The sequence below is a fragment of the Ailuropoda melanoleuca genome, chromosome 5, assembly GCF_002007445.2.
Source record: "Ailuropoda melanoleuca isolate Jingjing chromosome 5, ASM200744v2, whole genome shotgun sequence".
In the NCBI taxonomy this organism is placed as follows: Eukaryota; Metazoa; Chordata; class Mammalia; order Carnivora; family Ursidae; genus Ailuropoda; species Ailuropoda melanoleuca.
The window spans coordinates 16,501,653-16,528,584 of NC_048222.1; the positions used below are offsets into that span (position 1 = coordinate 16,501,653).

Consider the following 26,932-nt stretch of genomic DNA (forward strand, 5'->3'; position numbering starts at 1 on the left):
TTTATTCATTCATCTATTGATGGACATTTAAATTGTTTCTATGTCTTTGCTATTGTAAATAATGCTGCAATGAACATAGGGGTGCACATACCTTTTCAAATTAGTGTTTTTGTTTTCTTCAGATACATATTCAATAGTGGAACTGCTAGATTATATGATAGCTCTATTTTTACTTATTTGTTTATTTGTTTGTTTGTTTATAGAGAGGTAGAGAGAGAAAGTTCAAGAGAGAGATGGGGGGCAGGGGTTGAGGGAGAGAGAGAGACTCTAAGCAGGCTCCACACCCAGCATGAAGCTGGACATGGGGTTCAGTCTCACAACCCTGAAATTATGACCTGAGCTGAAAAGAAGAGTCAGACACTTAACTGACCAAGCCACACAGGTGTCCCATATAGCTCTACTTTTAATTTTTGGGGGAAGCTTTATATCGTTTTCTATAGTGACTCCAACAGTTTACATTCCCACCAATAGTGCATGAGGGTTCTCCTTTCTTCACATCCTGCCAACATTTGTTGTTTCTTGTTTGGTTTTTCTTTGTGAGAATAGTCATTCTGACAGGTGTGTGGTAAATCTCCTTGTGATGCACTTCCCTGATGATGAGTGATTTTGAACATCTTTTTCATGTGTCTGTTTCCCATCTGTATGTCTTCCTTGGAAAAATGTCTATTCAGATCTGCTGCCCATCTTTTAATTAAACTTGTGCTGTTTTTATTGAGTTATATAGATTCTTTTTGTACTTTGGATATCAACCCCTTAACAGATACATAATTTACAAATATCTTCTCTCATATAGTAGGTTGCTTTTCCATTTTGTTGACTGTTTCCTTCTCTGTGCAGAAACATTTTTACGTTGATGTAGGGTCATACGTTTATTTTTGCTTCTGTTAACCTTCCCTTTGGAGTCAGATCCAAAAAGGAAAAAACAAAACAAAACAAAACATTGCTAAGAGTATTGTCAAGGCACTTATCACTTATGTTTTTTTCTAGTTTTATCGTTTCAGATCTCACATTAAAATCTTTAATCCATTTTGAGTTAATTTTTGCACAGTGTAGGAAAGTGGTCCAGTTTCAATCTTCTGCATGTAGCTATTCTGTTTTCATAACACCATTTACTAAAGAGATCATTCTTTCCTCATTGTATATTCTTGTCTCTTTTGTTGTAATTTAACTGAGCACATATGTGTAGGTTTATATCTGGGCTATTTTGTTCCATTGATCTATATGCCTGTTGTTATGGCAATACCATACTGTTTTAATTACTATAGGTTTGTAGTATAGTTTGAAATCAGGGAGCATGATACCCCTGGCTTTGTTCTTTTTTCTCAAAATTGTTTTAGCTGTCTGGGGTCTTTTGTGATCATGCACAAATTTTAGGATCATTTGTTCTAGTTGTGAGAAAAATATCATTAGAATTTTTAATAGTGATTGCACTGAATTTATAAATTGCTTTGGATAGTATGGTCATTTTAACAATGTTAATTCTTCCAATCCAGGGACATGGAATATCTTTCCATTTATTTGTGTCATTTTCAATTTTTTTAATCAGTGTCTTATAGTTTATACTGTAGAAGTCTCTCTCTCTCTTTTGATGTATTTAGCCATTCTGTCTTTTGATTGGAGAAGTTAATCCATTTACAATTAAAATAATTATTGATAGGTGTGTATTTATTCCCATTTTGTTCATTATTTTCTGGCTGTGCTTCTAGTTCTTCTCTGTTCCTTTCTTCTCTCTCTCACTTCCCTTGTCATTTGATAACTTTCTTGAGTGTTAGGTTTAATTCCTTTCTCATTTTCTCTTGTGTATTTATTGTAAGTTTCCACTTTGTTGTTACCATGAGATTTACATATACTATACTAAGTATGTAACAGTCTATTTTGTTGATAGCAACTTAAATTTGAACACATTCCCAAACTCTACATTTTTACTGCCTCCCCCAACATTTTAGGTTTTTGTTGTCATTTTTAATATATTTTTATTTTATATATTTCTTAACCAATTATTGTAGTTTTAATGTACTACTTCTGTCTTTTTATCTTCTTAGTAATTTTAGACGTGATTAAGCTCTTACCTTTACCGTATACATACCTTTCCCAGTGATGGTTTTACTTCCGTATATTTTCTTGTTGTTAATTAGTGCCATTTCTTTTCAGCTTGAAGCAGTCCCTTTCACACTTCTCACAAGGCCTGCTTCGTAGTGATAAAGTACTTTAGCTTTTGCTTATCTGAAAAACCCTTTATCTCTTCTTCAAAACTGAATGATAGTCTTGCCAGGTAGAGTATTCTTGGTTGGAAGTTCGTTCCCTTGAGCACTTTGAGTAGTCATGCCCTCCCTTCTAGCTTGCGAAGTTTTTACTGAGAAATATTCTGATAGCTTTGTGGAGTTGCCCTTGTAAATAACAATTTCCTTTTCTCTTGCTGCCTTTAAGATTCTCTCTTTATCTTTAGCTTTTGGCATTTTAATTATAATGCGTCTTGGTGTGGCTCTCTTCGGGTTCATTTTATTTGGAAATTTTGGGATTCCTAGATCTGGATGTCTGTTTCTTTCCTCCCCTTGCTTAGGGAGGTTTTCAGCCTTTATTTCTTTACGTAAGTTGTCTGCCCCTTTCTTTCTCTCTTCCCCTTCTGGGACCCCTGTGTTGTGAAAATTATTCTACTTGATGTTGTCCCAGAGTTTCCTTAATTATACCCATTTAAAAAAATTCCTTTTTTTCTTTTTGCTGCTCCATCTGGGTGAGTTCCATTGCCTTCTCTTCCAGCTCCCCGACTCATTCTTCTACTGCATCTGGTTTGCTGTTAAATCCCTCTAGCATATTTTTCAGTTCAGTTCGATATTCTTTGTCTCTGTGAGTTTTGCTTGGTACTTTCCTGTTTCCTCTCATTTTTGAAGTTCTTACTGTTCATCCATTCTTCTCCAGAGTTCAATGAGCATCTTTATGATTGTTACTTTGAATTCTTCATCAGATAGGTTACTTATGCCTGTGTCATTAAGGTCGTTTACTGTGGTTTTTGTCTTGTTCTTTTGTTTGGAACACATTTCTCTGTTTTCTTTTTTTTTGCTTGACTCTCTGTGTTTGTCTCTATGTATTGGGTGAAAGAGTTACCTCTCTCAGTCTTGAAGGAATGGCCTTGTATAGGTGATGGTCCTTCTCATTCAACTGTGCCCTAGCTCTTGGTTGTCTCTAGAACCATTGTGACTATCTAAATTGCCTGATTTATTTTGATATGCCCCCATTTTGAGGGTATGTCGGGACTGTAAGTGATTCAGGGAAATAATCTCATTTAGTACTTCTTTTCAGGCTAATTGGAAACCAGACCCTCAGGCAGCAGTTTTTAAAACATGTAGGTATATATAGTACTGTGGGGCCACAGTAGTAATATCTGCTGGCCTCAAGACCAGGAGATCTGGAGGTGTGCCCTGGACAACAGCTGCAAAACAGCAGAGCCCCGGACAAATGTAGAACTCTGTTTTGGAAATTCTTATCAAGATGTAGTAAGGTCACATGGGTGGACAAGGATGGTGACTCCATGCTTATTTTCCCTGAGAGTGACTCCTTAGCTTCTATGTGGGGAAAACATGAAGATTATCCCTCAAACTGAAGCTCCAGGCTAAGCAAATAGGTTGTTTTTCACAGGAGGACCTGGGTTGTATTTTAGTCTGCTGTCTGTTCAGTGCCCTGGTGATGGTGGCCTGGCAAGAATAAACAGTACTTTAAATTGATGGCTGTTATAACTGGATTTTCTTCTTAAGGTAGTCAAATCAGTCAATTTCATATTAAAAGAAGTAGCCTTGGGGCACTTGGGTCGCTCAGTTGGTTAAGCATCTGAATCTTGGTTTCAGCTCAGGTTTCGATCTCGGGATTGTGGGATCGAGCTCCGCATCAAGCTCTGTGCTCAGTGCAGAGTCTGCTTGTCCTTGTCCCTCTCCCTCTGTTCCTCCCCCACGCTCTCTCTCTCTCTCTCTCAAATAAATAAGTAAATAAATAAAATCTTAAAAAAAAAAGATGTAGCCTTGTTGAGTCCACTAGAGATTGTTTCTCCCAGTTACCACAACCTCTGAATTCAAAGCAACATTTTGCAATTGCAAAATATTTTGACTCTGAAGTTGTGCTAAAACATGTATGAACTGGTATCAAGGAATGTCAAATAACTGGCCTCTTACAAATGATAATTAAATACATTTGAGAAGAGTCTAAAGAAGAAAAGGAAAATTTTTAATAGAACTATCTTATAAATGCCAGTTATGCCTACTCTCCTTTTTCCATAGACCACTAGTTTTCAAATGAGTTATTATTGGCAGCATTTTGCAATAAAATCTTCCAAAAGACCCCAATATATAAACAGATGGAAGTTGAACTGTTTTGGTGAATAAGGGAGGAAGAACCTAGATAGGTTAGCTGCTCCCTCTCCCTACTCCTCACCCTCATGGGGCTCCTAAGAATCCTTGGTTGAATGATAGGACTCAGTTTCTCCAGTGAGACAATGTGTTTGCTAGATCCATCATCATGAGTCACATGATTCTCTGAAGTTCTACTAAATTAACTCCGTAGACATTCTATAGTCCTGAGTTTAAATATGTTGTTGAAAGTCACAGGCTATGGAACTAAGAAACTATTAGTGGCAAGGTTAAAATGAAGTAACCTGCTGAAACACAGAGCAGAGAAGGAGAAAGAGTCCTACGGGCTTTTGATTCCTCAGCTGCTTCCCTCCTTCTCCATGGGCTGATTGTTCAAACTTTCCTTCAAATTCCTTTTTGCTGAAAACTAGTTTATGCCGCATTGTCTTTACTTGCAGCCAAGACTCCTGACTGAATACAAATACCATGACCGTGGTTATTTTTTTTTAATTCCAACAACATTGGAATTAAAATGTTTCACGTAATGCAAAATTGAACATGACAGTCTCTGCCAGTAGAGACGTGATGATTAAGTGAGAAAATGTGGACTGTAAAGCAGTGATTTCAATGCAAAAACCATGACTAACTGCTTCTATATGATCAATGATTTTGCAAATCACTCTGGAGAGAGTGTCACTGAAACCAGGTAAACTTTCTATCTGATATCTGCTGAAATATTTTTTATTTCTTTAATTTCATGGATAAGGGTCAAAGTCTGATCAATCACTCAGTGAAGGAAAAACCAGCTGCTTGGAGAACTACAGAAATTGAGGAATATTGTGCTGATGCATCTTACTTGGAGGAACTGGAGAAACACAGATTTTCAGTTTGGTGAGTAACTTTCCCTATCTTTTTATTTTCAGATTTAAGTTCATTGAATGAAACAAGTCTTTATTCATCCTATTCTTTTGTTATTCATTTATTCAACAAATATCGATCACATGTCTAGTACAGGCTATCTGATATGTACCTTCACTTGGGAAAGCTCATAGTCCAATAAAATATATGGATGCTTAAAAACATCAATGTGATGTGATAATGCTATTTAAAAAAAAACACAAAGTGCCACGTACACACATGGAGAAGCTGAGGGCCCAGTTTGCTTGAGAAGGGAGAAGGGCTCTCAGAAAAAGTTTGAGCCAAATCTTGGGGAAAGGAATGCAGTGGGAAAGTGGTGACAGTTTGTTGGGGGCAGTGTCTTGAGATGGAATTGGGAGGGTGGTTGGGTGGAAATGTGCTGTAAACCTTAGTTCTCTTAAGATTCAAGCAGATGATAGTTATTTCTCTCTTTACCTGGTGGTGTATATAAAGGTGTATCTGTCTCTGCAAGCATACATATGACAAATATTTAAAAAATGCATAAAAGAGTGAGCAATGGAGCTTCTCAGAGGTAATGATTATAGGATTTTACAATAGTAGGGTTCATCAAGAGTGGGGGGAATGAACGCTAGTAAGTGACAGTGTGACACATGGGGTTGCCCACGAAAGAAGACCAAGGAGCTATTCAAAGTCACTATTCCAAGCCACTGCCTCCCTGCCTCCCTCAAGATCCTTGCCCTGAATGGTTTCCCCAATGGACAATTACCTACCTTGTGACTTCGTCCCGAAGATGTTCTCTTATTCTTCTACCTTGGAACCACCATTGGGAAGACAAACTATCAGCTCAAATTTCATTTATCCAGTCACAGTTTTAACGAATTCTACTGGTTTTTAGTTAAATTTCCAAGTTTAAGTACTTTTCGCCAGCGCTTTCCTGAAGCAATTGAAGTGTGGTCTCCAGGCTAACGAGTGAGTCATGCTCTCAATCAGGAGATGCACGCCTGTGCTTTCGAAACATCATGCAGGAAAGGGAGCCAAGGAGCTCAGAAGATGAGAAATACGCATACTTCTTCTAGAAGGAAAAATATTATACAAGAAATGCTCTAAGTCTAGACTAGGGACTGGCAAGTGCGGGTCCCAGGCAAAATTCTGTTCTCCATCTGTTTTTGTTAAAAAAAAATGTATAACTGGAACTGAGGCACAGCAGTTTGGATACATATTGTCTTTGAATGCTTTTCCGTACAATAACAGAATTAAGGAGTTGAGGCAAAGGCAGTAGGACCCATAAAGTCTAGAATCTAGCTCTTTACCAAAAGAGTTTTTCACCCTTGCTCTACACTGAAGTAGGTATTTCTCTGTTGTTCACTGATGACGTTCACATTATTTTTAAGATATTTTTATGCTTGGGGTGCCTAGGTCGCTCAGTTGGTTAAGCATCTGACTTCAGCTCAGGTCATGATCTCAGGGATCTGGGATCGAATCCCACATTGGGCTTAGTGGGGAGTCTACTTGTCCCTCTCCCCTTCCCCCTGCTGGTGCTCTCTCTCTCAAATGGGTAAATGAAATCTTTTTTTTTAGAAAGGTAGTTTTCTGCTTACTTCCTTTACCAGGTTGGGGCTCCTATATGCTTTGGTTATCTGTTGCTGCATGATGAATCCCTAAAGGCTTTAGTACCTGGAAATACCAACCATTCTATTTGTTCATGGTTCTGTGGGTTGAGCATCCAGGCAGGCACACATCATGGAAGGCTTGTCACTGCTCCACCATGTCTGAAGCTTCAGCGAGGTGGCTCCAATGGCTGGGGTCTGGCTTGAATACTTCCATTGGGACCATATGTCTGGGATCTTGGTTCCTGCTTTCACCTGAGGTCCTCCCTTTTCCACATGGGTCTCTTTCTGCTGATGGTTGGGCTTCTTCTCAGCATGGTATCTGGGGTCCAAGTAGCATCTCTCCAAGCCGAGAAGGTGGAAACTGCAGATATCTCAAGGCCAAGCCTTCAAAGTTACACGGTGACTCCCACCGTATATTATTGGTCCAAGCAGGTCACAGGGTCAGGCAGAGGAGGAATGGATTCTCAATGGATTCTTGATGAGAGAGTGGAAAGGCAGCATTGCAAAACAGAATGTTGGGATGGAAGATATCATGTGCCCGTCTTTGGAAGCATAACCTACCACGTTTTGCTTTATTTATTTCTGAGCACAGAGCTCTTAGCATAGGGCTCCACAAATATTTTTTGAACAAAACAAACAAATTCATAGAAATGAAGGGGTGTAGGTGTTATGGGTAAACCTGAGGATGGATTCCAGTTTTGCCACTGCTTGCAACCTTAAATAATTTACTTAATCTCTCAGAAGCAATTGTATCCTGTGTGAAACTGGAATAACAATACCAGCACTTGGATGCTGTGTTTCTTGTGGAAGTTGAAAGAAAATGTACAGGGACACCTGGGGCCTCATCAGTTAAGTGTCTGCCTTTGGCTCAGGTCATGGTCCCAGGGTCCTGGGAATGGGTCCCACATCGGGCTCCTTGCTCAGCGGGGAGACCGCTTCTCCCTCTGCCTCTGCCTGCTGCTCCCTCTGCCTGCCATTTCCCCTTGCTTGTGAGCGCGCTCCCTCTGTCTTCTCAGACAAATAAATAAAATCTTTAAAGAAAAAAGAAATATAATCTATAAAAATCTAACATGTAGATTTATTAACATTAATAAAAATGAAATTTGAGGAAAATGTCTTTTCCAGAGGTTAAAATCGAGGCCAAAGGTCACACTGGCTTGATTTCTCGTTTCTCACATTTGTCTTCCTTTCTGGTCTTCAAACACACCAAGCTCCTTATCACATCAGGGACTTCACAGCTGATGCTTCCTGTGTCTGGAATGTTCTCTCTGTTCTTAGTATGGTTAGCAACACATACTGTAGGCCTCAGCATCAACTTTACCTTCCCAGAGAGGCTTTTCCTGACTACCCTACATAAAGCGGTACCCACCCCTCTTCTGATTATTTACTTTCTCATCGCCTTGTTTTCTTCTTTAAAATACTTACCCCAGTTGAAATTAATTAACTGATCTTTAATAGTTATTTCATTTATTTACTGATTTCTGTGTTTTTCACTAAACAGAAGCTGTATGCAGGAAGGAACTCCTTTTATCTGGTCACTCCTGTGTCTCCAGGCCCTGGTTCTAGAATACCTGGCTTATAATAGGCAATCCCAGTAAATATTTACTGAATGAGTGAGTAAAAGGATGAATGAGTGATCTGTCAGCTTCTCTCTCTCCCCCAACTCCCTTGGTTGTCATACCTATTTATTTACTTTCAATCTCTCCCTTCTTTGAAATTGCTACCATTAAAAGAAAGAAGTAATATGGAAAAATTAACCACTATAAACATTTCTTTTTAAACCAGGATTGAGGATATGGGGGCTGCTGAGACCTCTATAAACTTGTATTTTAACTGGTCTGAGATACAATCTGAACAATTTCCTTGATGTTTTATTAGAGGTGGTAAATCATTTATTGGGGCAGCCTTTACCTAAATCCTCTCCAAATCCCCATAAAATGCATTTAACACAGAATACTGTACGACCCAGCTTCAAAGATATATATGTGACATTGTATGAGAAGTATTTGGTTCAGTGCAGCAAGTTTGAATGTATGCATTTTCTTTCTCTGTTTCTTATATGGCCTATCTCACCCCTTCTATCCTTCCCCGTGCCTCACTGTAACATGATGATTTGGGTAAATTTGGTAGATTGTTAAGGCTTCGGTCAGTCATACCTTCCAATTTTTTAAAAAAATGTATAAGACCTTTAGCTAGTCAAATGCAAGTTTATCTTGTTTGTAGCTGTCAATAATTTTTTTTTTAAAGCTTCCAAAATGTAAAACGGTTACATTTTCTCAACCAGAAAGATATCCAGCTGGCTTGTCTCTGCGTGAGTAAAAGAGCGAGCACGATTTCCTGCTGCCGTGAATGTCGGGTGATCGTAGGGGAGAGTCGTTTGGGATGTTCCAGTGGGTTTGCATCTTAGCCGAATTTGCTGGGCTGCGAGGTCTATACCGGCAGGAAGTTTACATATTTTTCTTTGAGACAAATGCTGCTGTGATGGGATGACTTTCTTCTGCTTATACTTTGAGATAACATGATCTAGCCAAGGCATCCCTCTGTACTTTTGTAGTACAAGATTTATTTCCAGCATCACTCATTTGGGTTTACAGTGGTTGGCTCTGCTTTATGCTCCCCTAACACCTGCATATTTTCTTTGTGCCCCTCAGCACACGGTCCATAGGTGTTCAGTGGTCCTTTTCTCCCATTAGACAGGAAGTTTAATACATTTCATAGGGGTAGAGATTAAGTTCCTCCTGTTTTTCTGGTCTAGCCACAATGATTGACAAATTGCAAGCCTTTAATAAATATTTGTTGAATTAATGCACGGAAAATAAGAGGAAAATACTAATATTGGCATTTCCGGGCCGCCTGGGTGGCTCAGTTGGTTAAGGTATGACTCTTGGTGTCGGCTCAGGTCATGATCTCGGGGTGGTGAGATCAAGCCGCATGTCTGGCTCCATGCTCAGTGCGAAGTCTGCTTGAGATTCTGTCCCTCTCCCTCTGCCCCTCCTGCTCGTGCTCTCTCTAAAAAAAAAAAAAAAAAAAATATTTTTTAGAAAAAGAAAGAGATAATGCTAGAAATTACAAGTACATTGAGATTGTGTTGGGATACAGTTATATGCATCCATGAGAACATGCATTTCTGTTCAGTTAAAAAATTATATTGTCGACTGGGAGTTTTATCTTTTTCTTATTTTTTCTTATTGATTGATTAATTGATTGATTTTGAGAGAGAGGAAGAGAGAGAGAGCCCGAACGAGGAGGAGAGGCAGAGGGAGAGGGAGAGAAAGAATCTGAAGCAGGCTCCATGCCCAGCGCGGAGCCCGAGGCTGGGTTCCATCTCAGGATGCAGAGATCATGACCTGAGCCCACATCAAGAATCTCAAGAGTTGGGTGCTTAAGTGACTGAGTCACCCAGGCGCCCCTGGGAGATTTTTAAAAATTTATTTTCCTATGAGGGAAAGATTTCATTGAGAAAGTTTACAATGTGCATTCTGTTAATTACATAAATAACCACTCACTTGCCTGTGTAAACAGAGCTATAGAATCTCATTGCCTGTGGAGTGAATTGGATTCCCTGGGTCCTAATGCAGTACCTTACTCTCGGCACAGTGACTTCTTCACAGAAGTAAAACAGATTATGTGTTACGTTCCTCTGGAAGTTGTGCTGGGACTGTTTCAAGGCAGTGGTTGAAGGAAGTTAACATAGTTTTCAAAGGTACCTGACTCCCGACTGGGGAGAAGGTTCAGTAAGGAGGCAATCTGAAAATGTTTCCATTACTATTTAAATACGACTAGGTGGGTAAGTGACCAGAGAATCACATACTTTTAGAGCATTACGGGGACTTGGGGATTATTTAGTTCAGCCCTACCTGTTTATACAAGTATAACGCTGAGACCTATAGACGTTAAGTGACTTGCCTTAGGTCATACAGCTAATAAGTAATGGAAATGGGACTAGAACCCACTTCCTTTCAATCTTAATCCAGTCCCAATTATAAAAAATAAATTCTCCCTAGAACTCTGCTAGTCATTTTGTAGTTTCCTGTTTTTATCCATTTCAAGCTGTGATATTCATCAGTACTTTGAATAGAAGGTGTTAATTCTTAGGAAAATGCATATAATGGATTAATGTCAGTTTTCTTCTGCCATGGGGTTGGGGAGTGGGCAAATGCCTCAATGTGTGTAAAAAGCCCATGTGGCTGGCCACACAGAGTGCTCTCAGCCGGTCGTTTATGTGGCTGACTTGAGTTTGTTTCTTGGGGAAGGTATGAGTTAACGATAAACATCACAACAGGAAAGTTATTCTTTAATAAAAGTGATACACTTTCCTTTTTTATAACACACATGTGATTTCACGTTGAAATAAAATGCAGATGCTACTTTGATTGGCATATTCCCTATTGTGCTTTTCCAAAACACCTTCACATATGGTCTGCCTCATTCCTGAGAAATGACTTGTTGTTTATGTCATACAAACAGAACAGATTGATTTTACAGTGAGTAAGGAGGATGATGAATTGTACGTTGGAGAGAAATCCTTGTCTCGGCAATCTAAACACTTGAAAATAAATGTTGCCTTTTGGAAAAGGCTCTTGTGATACACCCATGATCCCTGCATTTCATGCGCCCTTTCTAGGGGTTAAATGGATGCACACATGCAATCTTAGCAAATAGAAAGGGTAGTTACAGTAACCTCAAGATATAATTGTTCTTTTCACCATTTAAACATACCTATGAGACCTAACAAGTCAAAAAATGGCAGAGTTGTCCCAAAGAACCAACTCCAAACATCTGTTTTTGATATTTTATCTGTACTATGACCGGAATAAAACATTTCGCATCTTGATAGTAGAGTAGTATTATTTCTTTATTGGTCAAGGCAATTTTATATATGAAATTTTTACCGGAATCTTTCTTGGAGGTCTCTGACTTTTATCCCATCAGGATTACCCTGCACAAGACACTGAAAGTAATGTTATGGGCTCGAGTGAGCTTCGAATAGGCTAACCATATCCATTTTTGCAGAATTTTACAGTTTACAAATCCCTTAATCTTATTGCTGTACTTTTAAAAACTTGGTGCTCAAGACAGCCTTGAGATAATATTATTTACCCCATTTTACGGATTATATAAGGGAAGTCCAGAGCACTCAGATGGTTTATTTACCAGCACCCAACTAGCTGGTCTGCACGTATCCCTATTCTGTTCTCTTTCCTCTATGACCTCTCCTTTAACGTGTTTCTACTATCACACTTCTTGGCTAGCCTCCATGTCATGTGTAGATTTCGCTTTGTGCATTTTGCTGCTTTTACTGTTTTAAATTATACTTTACTGTCATGTCCCACAGAGTTGGGTGAATGTGGGGTGAAGAAAAAATGCCACGGAGAAGGGGGTTGCTAACTAAGTCAGTTCTAGAATAAACCAGCAGAGCCAAATCCCTGTGGTGGTACATTCCTGATGGTAATTTATCAATGATCCACATACAATTAGGTACTTACTGACTGATGTCTTTTTCTTACGAGGTGTGGCTAAAGCATGACCATCTATTCCTACTGAGAAGGTATAAATCTTAACGGCTAGGAATATAGTTCTGAGGCCATAATATCTAAACTCAAGAAAATTACCCTTATAAATTACTAGTTAAGTAAACCGAGACAAGTTTCTCAAACTTTTTGTTCCTCAGTTTCTGTGAAAATAGTTACAGGTTTTACCTGCTATCCCGACATCGGTGTTCCTCTGAAAACTTTTGTAAGTCGAAATGGCACACATCGAAAACACAAATGCCATTAATTTATATGAACACATTTTTGAGCATTCCCAGATGCCCAAAATTACCTCTCTTAGGATTTTCTGATACTTTAGGGCACATCTTGCTATGGGATGCACAAAATAAGTTGAGATAAAGCACAGATGCTCACAGCCACGGTTCAAAGCTACGAGGGGCTTGATGCTGAGATGCTGAGTGTAGTTCCTGGGGAAAGAGCTTGGTGGCACCCCTCTTGCTGCTTTGGGGTGGCCCTGCCTCCATAATGGCTCCCTGCAAAACAAACACTGAGTGTTATTTTCAATTTTTGCCTTTTTTTCCGTAAAAGTAAACACGCTCTTTGGATTTCTTTTGGTTTGAGAAAACAGGACCTAATGTAAGTCTTACAGGGGGCTTAACAGGGGAAAAATTCCCTTCATGTTCATTCAGATTGTTGGTAGAATTTATTTCCGTGTGGCTGTATGAGGAGAGCCTTGGCTTTTTATGGCCCACAGTTGTCCACAGTTCCTAGAGGATGCCTGGAGGTCCATGCAGTGGGGACTTCTAAGCCCACAAGGGGAGTCTTTCATCGCAGGGAAAACCATTAAGGCTTTTACCTGAATATATCAGGACCTCCCAGAATAAATAGGATTTGATTAACTCAAAGTCACCTACCTCAGATCTAATTACTTCTGCAAAATCCCTTCACCTTTGTCATCTTCTATTGGCTAGAAGCAAGTCCTTGGTGTCTTCCGCACTCTAGGGTGGGATTGTACAGAGCATGAACCCCAAGGGGCTGGAATCGTGGGGGCATGCTCCTGATGTTCTCATCTGTCTGCGCGTCTAGGAAGATGATAGGGCAGGCTGTGGCTCTTTGTAGTACTGGGCGACTGCCTCTCTATTAGCAATAAAATGAAGCACCACATAGGGAAGGTTCCAATCCAGTTTGCCTTTTAGTTGGTGGTTGTGTCTGCTTCTTTCCTAAGTGTGGGCCTGAGGCTGAGAAGACCCACGTTCACATCCACGGGTGGTTCCCAGCAGCCGACTATGCTGAATATGCTCTCTTCTTCCTCTCAGAAGACTTTTCAGTTCTTTATGCCTGAATAATGGACAATGAACCATCTTTTACCCCTCTGGCCCCTCTTCTGCCTGTACCCAATGTTGCTTCCACAGATTGATTTTAGTTATATTTTTATGAATAGCGTTTTCTTTTGATTTTAAGTTTCCCATCTACTTTTTATAGTGCTGTTGATGCTAAGTGAACTTATTTTAAAGGCTAAAGGCTACTCACTAACAGGATTTCTCCCTGTTCATTTAAAATATTTTATATATTATAATATATATAATAAAATATATATAAAAGCTTCAGTAAATGGTCTTATTTCCTGGACTCCACAGTTCACTAGATTCCTAGACTGATAAGAAATACCATATCACCTTTTTCTTCATCTATATCTACTTAAGTAAAATAGCAAAACAAAATTTACTTACCATTGACATCTACTAGGGTACTTTAAGGCTTTGACCTTTCTAACTTCCCTTCACATAAAACCAGATTTATGTGTTGTGGTGGACATTGTTGGTTGCACCCAGCAGCCAGTCCTCTTGCCTGTCTTTCTAACTGGTGATGCTGCCTCCAAAGACTGAAAATGGTAGACACTTGCCTAATCTATCATGCACTATGGGTGGTCATGGACCCACTTCTGGCCATTGAGAGGTAAGAAGATTGCAGCTTGGGCCTCCTTCCATCGAAGAGAGAAGCAAGTAAGAAAGGGAACCCCTTTTTGCCACTCTCTCATTTCTTCCCACTGGGGCTGTTGCTGTATGGATGTGATGCTGCAAGTTTCTGGAGACAATTTGCAGCATGAGGAGGAAATGGGAGAGAAACCAAACCAGCACGCTGTTATTTTGAGCCATTGCTTATGACCTTCTTTTACCTGTTGCAAGATTTTTAGATGAGGTAATTAAATGCGCTTATTGCTCAATACTCTTGGATGAACATTCTGTTGTTCATAGCTGAAAGCAATCTTACTGAGACAATGAACCTGCCTGAATGTGGTTCTGATACATTGAAGAGCAGGTGTTATTTCTTTCATTTACTATTTATCAGGTTTACATGGTGCCCTAAATTGTGGACACATAGTATTAGAATCCCTTCCTATTGCCTGGGATCCACCAAAGCATAGTGTGTAACTAGTTGCTTTTTAGTTTAGTACAATTTGGAAAATGGGCACAGTATGGTGCAAGAGATTCTTCTCCATGGAGACCACACTGATTCATTTGGGAAGGTGGAGAATGAGGTGAGTAGAATTAATTTAGCCAACTGTCTGGAAACCTAACATGACATCAGTGATAAGATTTAAATATCCAGGAGCTTCGGATTATGAGTCAGTCCAAATTCAAGCTCCTTGATTTAAATGATGGAAGGACAAAGCTGGGCATGAAGCAACGTAGGAATTTATTTGATGCAAAAACTCAAATGACCGGTAAAATAGATCATGTTCTGTTGTAATCATTTGCAAGCAGCATCAAGAAAACAATTGAGTGGGTGTATTCTGAGCTTCAGGCATTGTAAATTCTCTCACTCTCATATACTTTATGCCTTCTTTAATAAACTGGAGAATCTTGGGCCAGCTTCATCGGTGACGGTAGGTGGTCATTCATTTCACAATCCACTAATTTTCATGATTATTCTGTATTTTATGTTACCTAAACTGCCTTGGATTTTGTCTCACTCAAATTGTAATATGGCAATAGCTTATATGATTTCAGAATCATTAATTCAATTGGCTTTCTTAGTACGGGAGTTATACTCTTACGTCTCCAAAAATGAACAAGAACTCAAGGGTCCTAAATATGCTGATGGCATATAAAATTTTTTGAAATATATATCAGCAGTCTGTTGACCTAGTTTGTCTTGTTGAAAAGATGCAGAATCCAGAGAAAATTCCTAGGAGGAGAAAAAAAGTGGCACCAGCTATAGTCTACTCAGACCTTAAAGATACAAATGTATATCTACCTGAAACTTCTTTCTACCTTAACAACTGAATTCTAACATAACATGGAAGAAATAATGATAATAATCAGGTTATTTAATATTTTACGGTTTTTGTTTGTTTTTGTTTGTTTCTCTTTATATGATGTTTTACAGGGATTTTGCAGGAATATTGCAAGGACTCCTAATATTATGCTCCATCTTTTTGCCTCATCTTTCTGCTGTAGCCCTCCCTACCTAAAATCTGATGCTTGTTGGCAGCTTTCTGCTGATTGTCATAAAATATATGCTGATATTTTCAGGGACGGGCCACTTACTATATTTTAAGGCCATTCAATTAATTTTGGACATTTTGACAATTAAAAACTCTTTCCTAATATTGAGTAAATTCCGTGTCCCTATTTTTTAAATTATTAGACCCATTTGATTCATTAAAACCTCAAGTCAAAAGCCAATCTACTTATTGCTCTGTTTATTTACTTTCTATCTATCTATTATCTATCTATCTATCATCTATCTATCTATCTATCTATCTATCTATCTATCTATCATCTATTTGCCTTTGTGTCTCTCTAACTCAGGATTTAAAGATTTGTTAGATATCATTTAGATCAATTATTTATCAGATTATCACATCTCAGTTTCAATATCCCTTCCCATCTTCTTGGTTAGTCATCCCTGATAGTGATGAGAAACTTACCACTAAGTGAAAAGAGCTTTACATAAATGCTTTGGAAGAACTCAAGGATGGGTATAGATGTAGTTTGCATCTCCTAGGAGCCCAAAGTGTATACAGAGTGTACACTTTTCATTCATGGACTAAAACATTATTATGGCTTAGTCTACTTGTGGGTTTGGTAGACATTACTCTGCTCTCTGATACTTAGCTCTCTTGTTCCAGGTGCACAGAAGACTACATTCTCTGGTTTCCCTGTAGTTGAGCAAGTTCCTTTGAATTATTCTGACTAACCGGTTAGGAGCAGAAAGCGTGTATGTCCTTGTTGCGCCGACCATTGAATTGTTAGTGTGAGACCCGACCCCTCCTCTGCCCTGCAGGGTGGTTGTTGGGGGGCCTTTTGTGGAGCTGACAGGATGAATAGATCAAAACAGCCTGGATCACAGAGTTTTCACATGGAAGAAAGCCACACTGACGCATCCTCCTGTAGCAAACCTTTCACGAATAAGAAATAACTCCGGTCGCGTGAAGTCACCGAGATGTGGAAGTTGTTACCACAGTCTGAGGTGGACTGCGTGAGTTACTACAGTGGGCAACTCTGAAGGTCGGCATCTACTAGGTACTTGTCAGTCTCTTGAGAAACTGAGAATCGCTTGTGATAGCACTGAAGTACGGGTGAGAGTCTCAGCCAGTGATGAGTGAGCCTGTTCAGATTGCTCTGTCTTTGCCTGATAGGTGATCTTATTTAAACCTCACCACATCAGGATGAAGTTGTTTATATAATATTCACATTACAGCGGTGCCTGGGTGGCTCAGTCAATTAAGCGTCTGACTCTTGATTTCAACTTAGCTCATGATCTCAGGGTCATAAGATGGTAACCCACCTTGGGTCTGAGTTCCTCGAGGAGTCTGCTTGAGATTCTCTTCCTCTTCCTGTGCCCCTTCCGGTGCTTACACGTGTGTGTGTGTGTGTGTGCATGCGTGCTCTCTCTCTCTCTCTCAAATAAATAAATAAATCTTTAAAAAAATAATAATGTCCACAATACAAATGGAGAAGTGATATAATTTTCTGTGGAAGTATTTCTAACTTGGGAAAATCCCACAGACCTCAGAATGTATAATTCAACAATATCCATGTGTATGTTGCAGTAAGAGAGAAATACTGGATATGTATGAGAGTCATATGCTTATATTCATCAACTGTTAGTCTTTTTTTCACCTAACATAGATACTCAGAAGCCATCTCCCTCTGGTATATTTGGGGGAAAGGCAGTCATTTCACTCTTGCTCCAGAGTTATCATCTATGGCAATACATTTCCAAGACAGTCACGCTTCTCTTAGAGCTTCCCAGCTTCTCGAGGAACTCATTCATTCTGCTCAAGCTCATCACAACCTGGACCTTTGGGATTAGAATCTTCCTACATCGAACTACTTCTCTGCTGGCCTCTGTGGATGGGTGATTGGCTCAGGCCACATCCTTCTTCTCTTTACTGGCTTTTCAGAATTGCATCCCTAATGCAATCACAGTAGCTTATGAATATAATTGAGTCACTATAAGGTTGGTGTAACTAAAGAGACTGCAAGAGGAGAATCAGTTAAAAGCATAACCATTTCCACGGTATTCCTTGAGGGATATTGTTTACTTCCTAATCTTGATCTTGGTCATAAAAGCTGTCCGTCCTTCTTATTTCTGAGACAGTTTCCACCATCAACTTTTACTGTGTCTATTTCCAGTCTCCTTTATGAAACTTCACTCTCTTGATACAGGGTTTTGCCATATAATCAGTCTTCTCTCTCCACTTGGTTAATCCAGGGGCTCCCCAACATGTCAGCAGCAAGTTTCCCAAGGATGACATTAGTAGGTATGGAATTAAACAAGAGTCTGGTGTGGGCTTTGACCTTTCCGTGTACATTCCTCTTCTTGGACTCTGTCAGCCTGAGGGACAGCTTTGTCCCCTGTTGTTCCTGATATTTAGCAAGGAGCTGTCATATAAAACACAAAACACATACATTCATCTCAAAGCAACTCAAAATGCTCAGAAACAACCCAATTTATGTTTGCATTAAAGAGAAGAAACATTTTCCTAGCGTGTCACTGATTCCCTGCCCTCAAGGATGCTAGTAGTTTGCTCTATGGGACACAACAATAGCAGTTCCCAGAGACAGCTCTTCTTTCCAATTTATGTTCAGGAGTTCTCAGTGCTCAAGCAATGTAGCCCGTTAGAGGGCCAGCCTCCCACTGATGTCCACTTTTCAGCTATATCAAAACCCAGATGGAACCTTACAGCTTCTTTTTACCTTATACTCAGAAACATTCTCAGGAAGGCCATCTTTCTCACTTCCCTGTACAAAATGTGGGCTGGAATTTGGGGAAGAAGTTGGTCTTCCAAGCCCATTATTAATCTGACATTAGTTTTAAAACAATTGTTGGCATACTTTTCTTGTGTCAACAGGACTGGTATGTGTACTTCTCCATATTGTTCCATTATTTGATGATAGTCCATACAATTCTATAAATGCAGCAATGCACATGAATTTGGGGGGATTCACTTTTCTGTTTTTCTGTTATGAGAGGACGTTCTGACATCAACCCATTCACAAAATGAAAATAAAGTTCTTTTTCTTGTCCTCCTGCCCACCATAGTTTTGTCATTAAATTATCATTCTCCTAGCACACTGTTTTGAATTTAAGGTAGCAATGGGCACCCCCACCCTACACCTCATATCAGTTCCTAAATACTCTATATCCTTTCCTTGTAAGATCTGGAGCAAACATCCCTTCTTCATTTCATTTTTTATGGCTAAATTATTATGATATTCTCTCTTCTAATCTTTTGACTTCCAGAAACTCCATTCAATTCTGGCCTAGTAAGTATTTGCTGGAGTTGAGGTATTTCATTCTATCACTCTGTGTGCTTTTACCCTCTGTAGATTATCATAAAAAGTTGTAAAATTGGCTCTTCGTCCATTCTACTGACAAACTGTCTTGAATGAAGGATCTTTTTTAACATGAATTTCTTCATGCCTTCCCTTTGATGTCAGTAATAACTAACTTTTAGTCAGTGTTCTCTCTATGTGGGCACTAGTCTAACTGCTTTGTATCATTTCTTAAGTCTTCAACAACTCTATGAGGTAGGTAATATTATTATCCCCATTTTACAGAGGAGGAAACTGAGGCACAGAGAGATTAGTCAATATTGGCACAGTCATATAGGTGGCAAGTGGTGGAGCTGGGATTCACACCCAGACAGTATGAACTCCAAACCTGAATCACCATGCCGTGCTGCCTCCAACTACAAACGAAAAACAAACAAAAAAACCCAACTGCTTTAATAAAATTCTTCAATCTAGCAGATAATACGTTAAAACCATTTAGCAGACAGGAATTCCAAATGTCAGATAGGCACAGTTCTTTGACATGGCCCGTGAGTCATGTGGCATAAACCTGCCTAGGAGAAAAGCTATGAATCACAATGAGGCTTTTAGAAATGTGGTGTTTCCTACAAGAGCACGGTGGAAGAGTTGCTTTTTTTCGTATTCTTTTTTTTTTTTTTCCTTCTTTTTACCACTTTGGGAGAAACATTTGTTGCACCCTGTGGATCTAGAACAGGAGAATTGGGTTCAATAATAGTAAATCTTAAATTTATTCTTATCTTGGGTACCTTTCTGATTCTGGCTGATAGCAGATTGGAATCAAGGGAATAACTTAAGAACAGCAGTTCTCAGGATATTTTAAATTAAAGTTGTTTGGGGATTTAACAGTCCTCAGCAGGCTCCTCTAGATAAGTCAGTTTATGGGTTTGGGAATAGAGATTTTTATTCTTATTTTTAATTTGATTTCTGACCTTTATGCTCTCCTCTCCCCACTCTCTCTTTCTCCCCCTAAATATATCAATTTTAAAGCAGGTCCTCAAGAGTTAAAGCAAATAATAGGGCAAGGGGTTTGAAATAAATAGCTTGGCTTATTGGGGGGGGTTGCCCCAAATTGAGATTTAATTTAGCCTCTCCTACTCTCCTAATAACTCACTTACTACCGTATCCCTCTCATACTGTCCCACCTCACCCCTCCCTCCACAAGTACGGTTAAATAATTCTTCCCTTTCTACTGACCATTTCTCATTTCCTATCACCCACACTTCATCCTCCCCCATCTTTACTATTTTCATAATATGTCTGTACACTACTTGAGTCCATTGCCCCTCTACCTGCTACTTTATTTCTCCAACTTTTACCTGTAAAACTATCGTCTATTGACAGGTGAGACCCAAAGCTAAATACCTCCTGTGTTCTAGACTTATATCTCCCGCTAGCTCCTGAGCAGTACTTCAGAAGCCGAAAGGCACCATCTTGAACCCACCGACATTCTCTATCAACCAGGTCTGTTTTCTCATCTGAAAACTAGATCATTTGTTTTTCAAGTGATCTCTACTGGGTGTACCTAGTCTAGGGTTTGGAATCTCTTTCAATGTCCCTTATTTCGTTCTCTGCATTGAATTATTGATTTACTCAGAAAACATTTAATTTGTACCAACTGTGGTGCTCGGTTCTGTAGATACAAAGATGACTAAAATGGTTATCTTATGAGGGGTTAACCATCAGAATGTGTTTGGTGTGTGTTTTGAATGTTGTGTATCATTATAAAGAATGTATTGTTGCTCTGTGTGGGTTTGCTTAAAAGGTATTGTTATAGATTTTCTATTTCTCTTGTCTATTACTCAACCCTATGTCTTTCAGGTCTCTTCACGTTGATGTGCATGATATACTAATAGCTACGGTAATGCATGCATTCTAACAGAATCTAGTAGCTGTGTTCCATTTCATATGATACATTCTTTTTTTTTTTTTTTTTGAGACTACTCTCCAATCCCACTTATCAGCAATAATATTGAAGTAAATGTGTGCCATGCTGGTCCCATTTGCAATTTTTCTGAGAAATATGCCTAGGGCCATATTTCTGGTTCACAGTGTACAATTGCACTTGTACCCACAAGTTCTATATCCACTAAGAGAGGATGAGGACCCTGTTTTTCCATCATATCCTTCTGCAAGTGACATTATCCAATCTTCTAATTTTTGCCATTATGATCAATTTCAAGTGGTAGCTTGTTGTTTTAATTTTCTTTTTTTCTAATTACAAAAGAGTTTGAATGTTTCCTTCACATACTGCCATCTTGGTTTCTCCTTTTCTGAATACCTTGTTCACATACTTTGCCCATTTTCTACTGAGTTCTCTGTATTTTTCTTATTAACTTGTGGAACATTCTAGTAAATTCTTGGTACATGTGCCTCCATGGCGTTATGTTTTGCAAATACCTTTTCTCAATCAGTTATCTGTCTGTTCATTTTTTCTGCTGGTCCTTGCTAAATTGAAATCCTTCATCATAATTTCCTAACCCATCACTTTTTTAACCTTATGATTTGTGCTTTTTTTTTTTTTTTTTCGGATATGCTTTAAAGAGTGTTCTTCTTCACCCTAGATCATAAGGATATGCTCTCAACTTTTCTTCTAGGGTTATAATTTACTATTCACAGTAACATATCAATTCATTTAGAGTTCACTAAACTCTGTTTATCTTAAATTGACATAGCAAACTGGTTTTCCCTTTTCTATCTACTGAGGAGTATGTCTCTTGTTTATTACATAGACCAAGAAACTGAATCTTGGCCATTTAAATAATTTGTTTTATGAAATAAACAATTGAGTCAGGTTGTGATTCTCACATAGGTTTCTTAACCTCAGAGTTTGTAAATGCCCTTTCTCCTGTCCTTTCTATGGAAATCCCCTTCTACATTACAATTTCCTTGAAGGCAGAGGCTGTGAATTGTCATGTGTTTATGCCCAGTATTCTGGAGAACAACTGCCACATGCAATGGCCTAGTAAGTATTTGCTGGAGTTGAGGTATTTCATTCTATCACCCTCTGTCCTTTTACCCTCTGTAGATTATCATAAAAAGTTGTAAAATTGGCTCTTCGTCCATTCTACTGACAAACTCTTTCCCTGTAGTGCTGTCTTTTGATTAGATTGGCCTCAGCCTGCAAAGGCTGGACACACTCCAGGGCTTGCTGGTGGAGATTTGACACCGCCATTTGACTTGAAGAGTGGTACTTTGGTGGCATGAGTGGACTAAGTCCAGCAACTAATGGGGACATCAATGATGGCTTCAAATCTGGGACCCATTAAGGTAATTGTGTAGATATCACAGCTCTGGAGACATGAATTTTCATCTTTATCTTGATGCTACATCGTTGCCATGTCCTGAATGACAAGCTTCCCAATGATGCACTCACAAGCGAAATGAGAACTGCTGTCTCCTTATCCAACTGTTCATTGTTGGAGTGGGTAGTATGGAGGAAATTCAGTTCCAGTCTTTGGTTTTCTACCACGGATGGCAGTATTTGGATGCCTGTGTGATTTTTCCAGGTGTTGGCCATGTCTGACCGATCTTCCTGCCAGCTCACAATGATGTGGCTCTGCTAGGAACATATCAGCCCATCTCTGAGCCCGTTCGCTCATGTGGTTCAGCACAACCATCAGCGTTTGTCTGGAGGATTGCCTTAGAGGTATTAGTGGGGGCTGACTATCTAATGGGGAAAAGAAAAAGTGTGAGAACAGAATTTAATTTTTATGATGATATTTTGAGCTTTGGGTGTAATATTAGTTTGGGGTAATGCAGGAAAACAAACAAGCAAAGAAACAGAAAACATCACATTAAGTCTTCAGTATACCATACTAACCTTATGAGATGGGACCCAAGTCTGCACCAATACCGATTTAGCTTTAGAAGTTAGAGGATAACCAGGAACTAGGGTCCAGTGGGATATGACAGACCGAGGGAGTCTGGGACTTTGTTTTCGGAGGAACCAAAGAACCAAAAGGAAGATCATTTATTCATTTTTTTCATGTATAGAAGCAGTACACACTTGCTTATGAACACTGACCATGGACTGGGTGCTAGGGATAGAGAAATGTATCAGACCCAGCCTGTACCAGCAAGGCACGTGAACAGCTTACTCAGGGTTACTAAATCCATTATTATGGGTAACGACATCTTGCGGATGTAGTAACTAAAAGCTAGGGGAATTAAGTAACTCATGAAAATATACTCAGCTAGTAACTATCAAATCTAGACATTAGGTTCGGGTGTTCTAATTCTAAGTCATGTGCTATTTGCACAATGATGCAGCTACCCAGGTATCAGTGACTTAACCATAAATAAACTGAAGGAAGAGGTAAGGAACTTCATGCACTGGGAATGCACTTCAAGGGAGGATCCCGAATCACTGAGAAACCAGAGGAAAGAGAATTTTGTTTTATGGGAAACAGAGCAGTAGATACCAGAGGCAGATGGAACCCATAGCAAAAATTCTGTACGCCAAGCCAGGGGACATCTTTCTTCGCTCTTTTAATATAACCCTCTTCCTGGGGCCAGGGTGGGTTTTGGAGTTGGGGTTGGGGCTGGTGATGAGCCAGGGTATACAGAAGTTACGAATGCTTAGCTACTAAGTTTGGAAGGCTAGGTTTAGAAAGTATGGTGTGAACTAGATCATTTTATCCTTTATCTAATTTGTTTTCAATAAATTCATTTTTAAATGACTTCCTCAAACTATTTGGATGCAGATTTTACAAAATAAGTACTGTTATTAAATCAGCATGCCCTATTTCTCTTTAAGAACTAAAAGCATCATCAAATCTCAGAGTTGAAAAGGATACTTTACTAACTAAACATTTGCAACCACAAGTTGAACGAAACATATTATCCTTCATGTAGACTAACTGTAATTACGCAAAATAAAAGTTTAGCTCACAATTGCCGTTGGTTTGAAGTGGTTTTATTCTTCTGAGCTTCTGTGGGATGTCTCTTGGAGACATCTTAATCTAGAAATATAGCTTAGTTTAGTGATTAAGAGCACAAGTTATGCAGTTTACTACTTGGCTTTATCAATTAATAATGCCCTAGCATAAGCTTAACCTTTTTGTGATTCAGTTTCTTGAGGCATAGTGACAGTATCTGTCTCACAGGGATATGGTAATGATTAAATGTGTCCATACAAACAAAGCACTTAGAGTAGTGCCTGGCATACAGTGAGTCTCTCATTATTAATATTGATTCTTATTGCTACAGGCTGATCCAAATTCTTTGTGAGGCTTTCTCCAGTTGCAAAAAAAAAAAAAAAAAAGGCAAATTTCTATGCAAATTTTTCTAACTTTCTAGTTATTTAGTTACCTATTGCCTTGTGCCGGAAGTCAAGGAACATTTCTTTTTCCATACCCCAGTGGGCTCAGTGATACAAGGGGGCATATCGTTATCTCTTTTCTATGGAAAGCTTAGGAGTCTTGTCATCTATGGTGGGGCTATTTTATTCATCTTTGCCAACTAATTCCACATCAAGTAGAAAACATCCAGCATCTGTGGAGCTGGCTTGGAGTCAAGGGTCTACCCTTGCTGAATTCTGCCCTGATGATTGCTGGTCCCTATTATCAGAGGTGAGAGAGGAAGGATCTCCCCATCTCTTCTGCCCTAGTGCCATGCTGAGATCAGTCCTCCTGGAAGCTACATCAAAGATTGCACATTGAAGAGGAGCATTCATTTCCAGGTGTCTGAGGCTCTCTTTGGTCAGTAATATTGGCAAATACATTACCTGCTCTGATGGTTGTGAGGCTGGTCTTCATGGGATGAGGTTGCTGGGCTGTATGGTGGCAAGATGAAGTGCCCTGCAGCTCTGCTGTGCATGATATAACTAGCCTCTCTACATCCCGAAAGGTGAAAGGATAGATCCTCCATGTACATAACGTACATCAATATAAACGAAACACTGTAAGAGGCATCAGTGAATCACTTTGTTCCTTTGACCTATAGCAAGTAAATTACTCATTTTGCTATCAATTTTGCTCTCTGTAGACATGCATTATTTCTAGTTTCTCAGCTTATGCAGGTTTCCCGTTGAGCCCACGAAGACATAGCAAGGGGCTGTATACCTCCATTGACTTGGGGAAACCCCAGTGAACAGAGTAATTCAGGTATGGGGCACCACAGATAATATTGGGTATTGCTCTTTAGATTTTGAGAAAGGTCTATTCTTTCTCACTGTTTTAAGTATTATAGAATCACCTTATGACTTTACTCTCCTTGGATAACCATTTTTGAAATTTCTCCATATAACAGCTTTTGTGAATCTTCTTTGATTACTCCTAATAATACTGTTTTCTGTCTTTTACTTTACGTAATGTCTACATATTGAGAAATATTGCAGTTGTTTACTAATTCATTCATTTAATAAATATTTACTGAATGCATACTCTGAGTCAGGCACCATTGTTGAAACTAAGGGTAGAGAAATAAAATCTCTTGGAGTGCCCCAAACAACATTTGAATATTAATAGACTATCAATAACTACTTGTGTGTTGAATTAATCTATGTAAGAGAAGAATCTATGTTTCTTCTTCATATACTATTGCTGTTCTTTTTTTCCTTCAGTAAGATGAACTGATTAATAGTTTTAATCTGAGAAGTAACAAAAGTGAGAAGTCCTAGCTAATTCCATCATATATCCATCCTTGGTTTCCCCTCTTCCTGTACTCACTCCAACTCCAATTTCCCCACGTATGTTTCCACATATCTGGCTACAAGTTATACTCCTAATGAATTGGTGGAATCACATTGGTTCTTGTGTACCAAATTACTGGCTAATGTTTTCTCCTTTTGCCCAATAAGTTTTCTTTCGAAAGACAAAGAAAGAGAATCAAGGAGTTAATGTTACTCTCCAGATGCTCCAAGATTTGATCTCAAAGTACTTAGCATCATTTGGTCTACTATATAAATTGCTCAGTGTATTCCCACACTAGTCAAGTTTCTCTTGTTCTTCCCCAGTAAGATCTAATTTAATGTAAAAAGTAGCCAAAGGCAAAATTTACCAAATCTTTCAGTTTAACTTTCTCTTGAAAGACCAAGGATTTAACATCCTGTGCTTGATTTCTTTTCCTGACTCTAGGAACATCAAATTATTTAGGAAGGAATTCTTTTTTTTAAAAAAGATTTTATTTATTTATTTGACAGAGAGAAACAGCCAGCGAGAGAGGGAACACAAGCAGGGGGAGTGGGAGAGGAAGAAGCAGGCTCCTAGCGGAGGAACCCGATGCGGGGCTCGATCCCAGAACGCTGGGATCATGCCCTGAGCCGAAGGCAGATGCTTAACGACTGCACCACCCAGGTGCCCCTAGGAAGGAATTCTTAAGTCAAACCTTGTGAGCTTATTGTGGTCTTGAGGTTATGACTTTCATTTGAACTTACCAAGAGTATCCTGTCACATTTTTAACCTTTGAATCTAAACAAGAAGTTAATTTGGGCATGGGGGTACAGACAAGTTTATGTGGTTCTTTAAAATTTTTTTAAGATTTATTTTGTGAATCAGCATTTTAATGTCTCAGAGGTTCTTGACAAACCTTATTATTTAAAGAGACAGGATAAACTATTTTTACAGGGCTTTTAACTAGCTACTGATGTAATTTGTTATGCATTGTTTACCAGTTAATCCCTAAATTATTCTTATCCTTGAAGTTTTGTTTCAATAAATGAAGACACTTTGACTTTACACTGCCAATATGCTATTTTTTTTAAAGAAAGAAATGCCAAATGCGAATGACTATATTATTTCTCTGCTTAGCCTGATAGTTTCAATTCATATTTATTACAGTTTTACAAGAAA

The 26,932-nt window shown here is 39.0% G+C and overlaps 1 protein-coding gene across 1 annotated transcript in view; it reads left to right on the forward strand.

Moving 5' to 3' along the window:
* Nucleotides 1–5,091: 5,091 nt before the first annotated feature.
* LOC117802252 overlaps nucleotides 5,092–26,932 on the forward strand; it is a 132,599-nt gene continuing 110,758 nt past the window's right edge. The window contains exon 1 of the mRNA XM_034660198.1: nucleotides 5,092–5,225. Coding sequence (XP_034516089.1) covers nucleotides 5,092–5,225 — 134 coding nt within the window. The remainder of the gene's footprint in view (nucleotides 5,226–26,932) is intronic.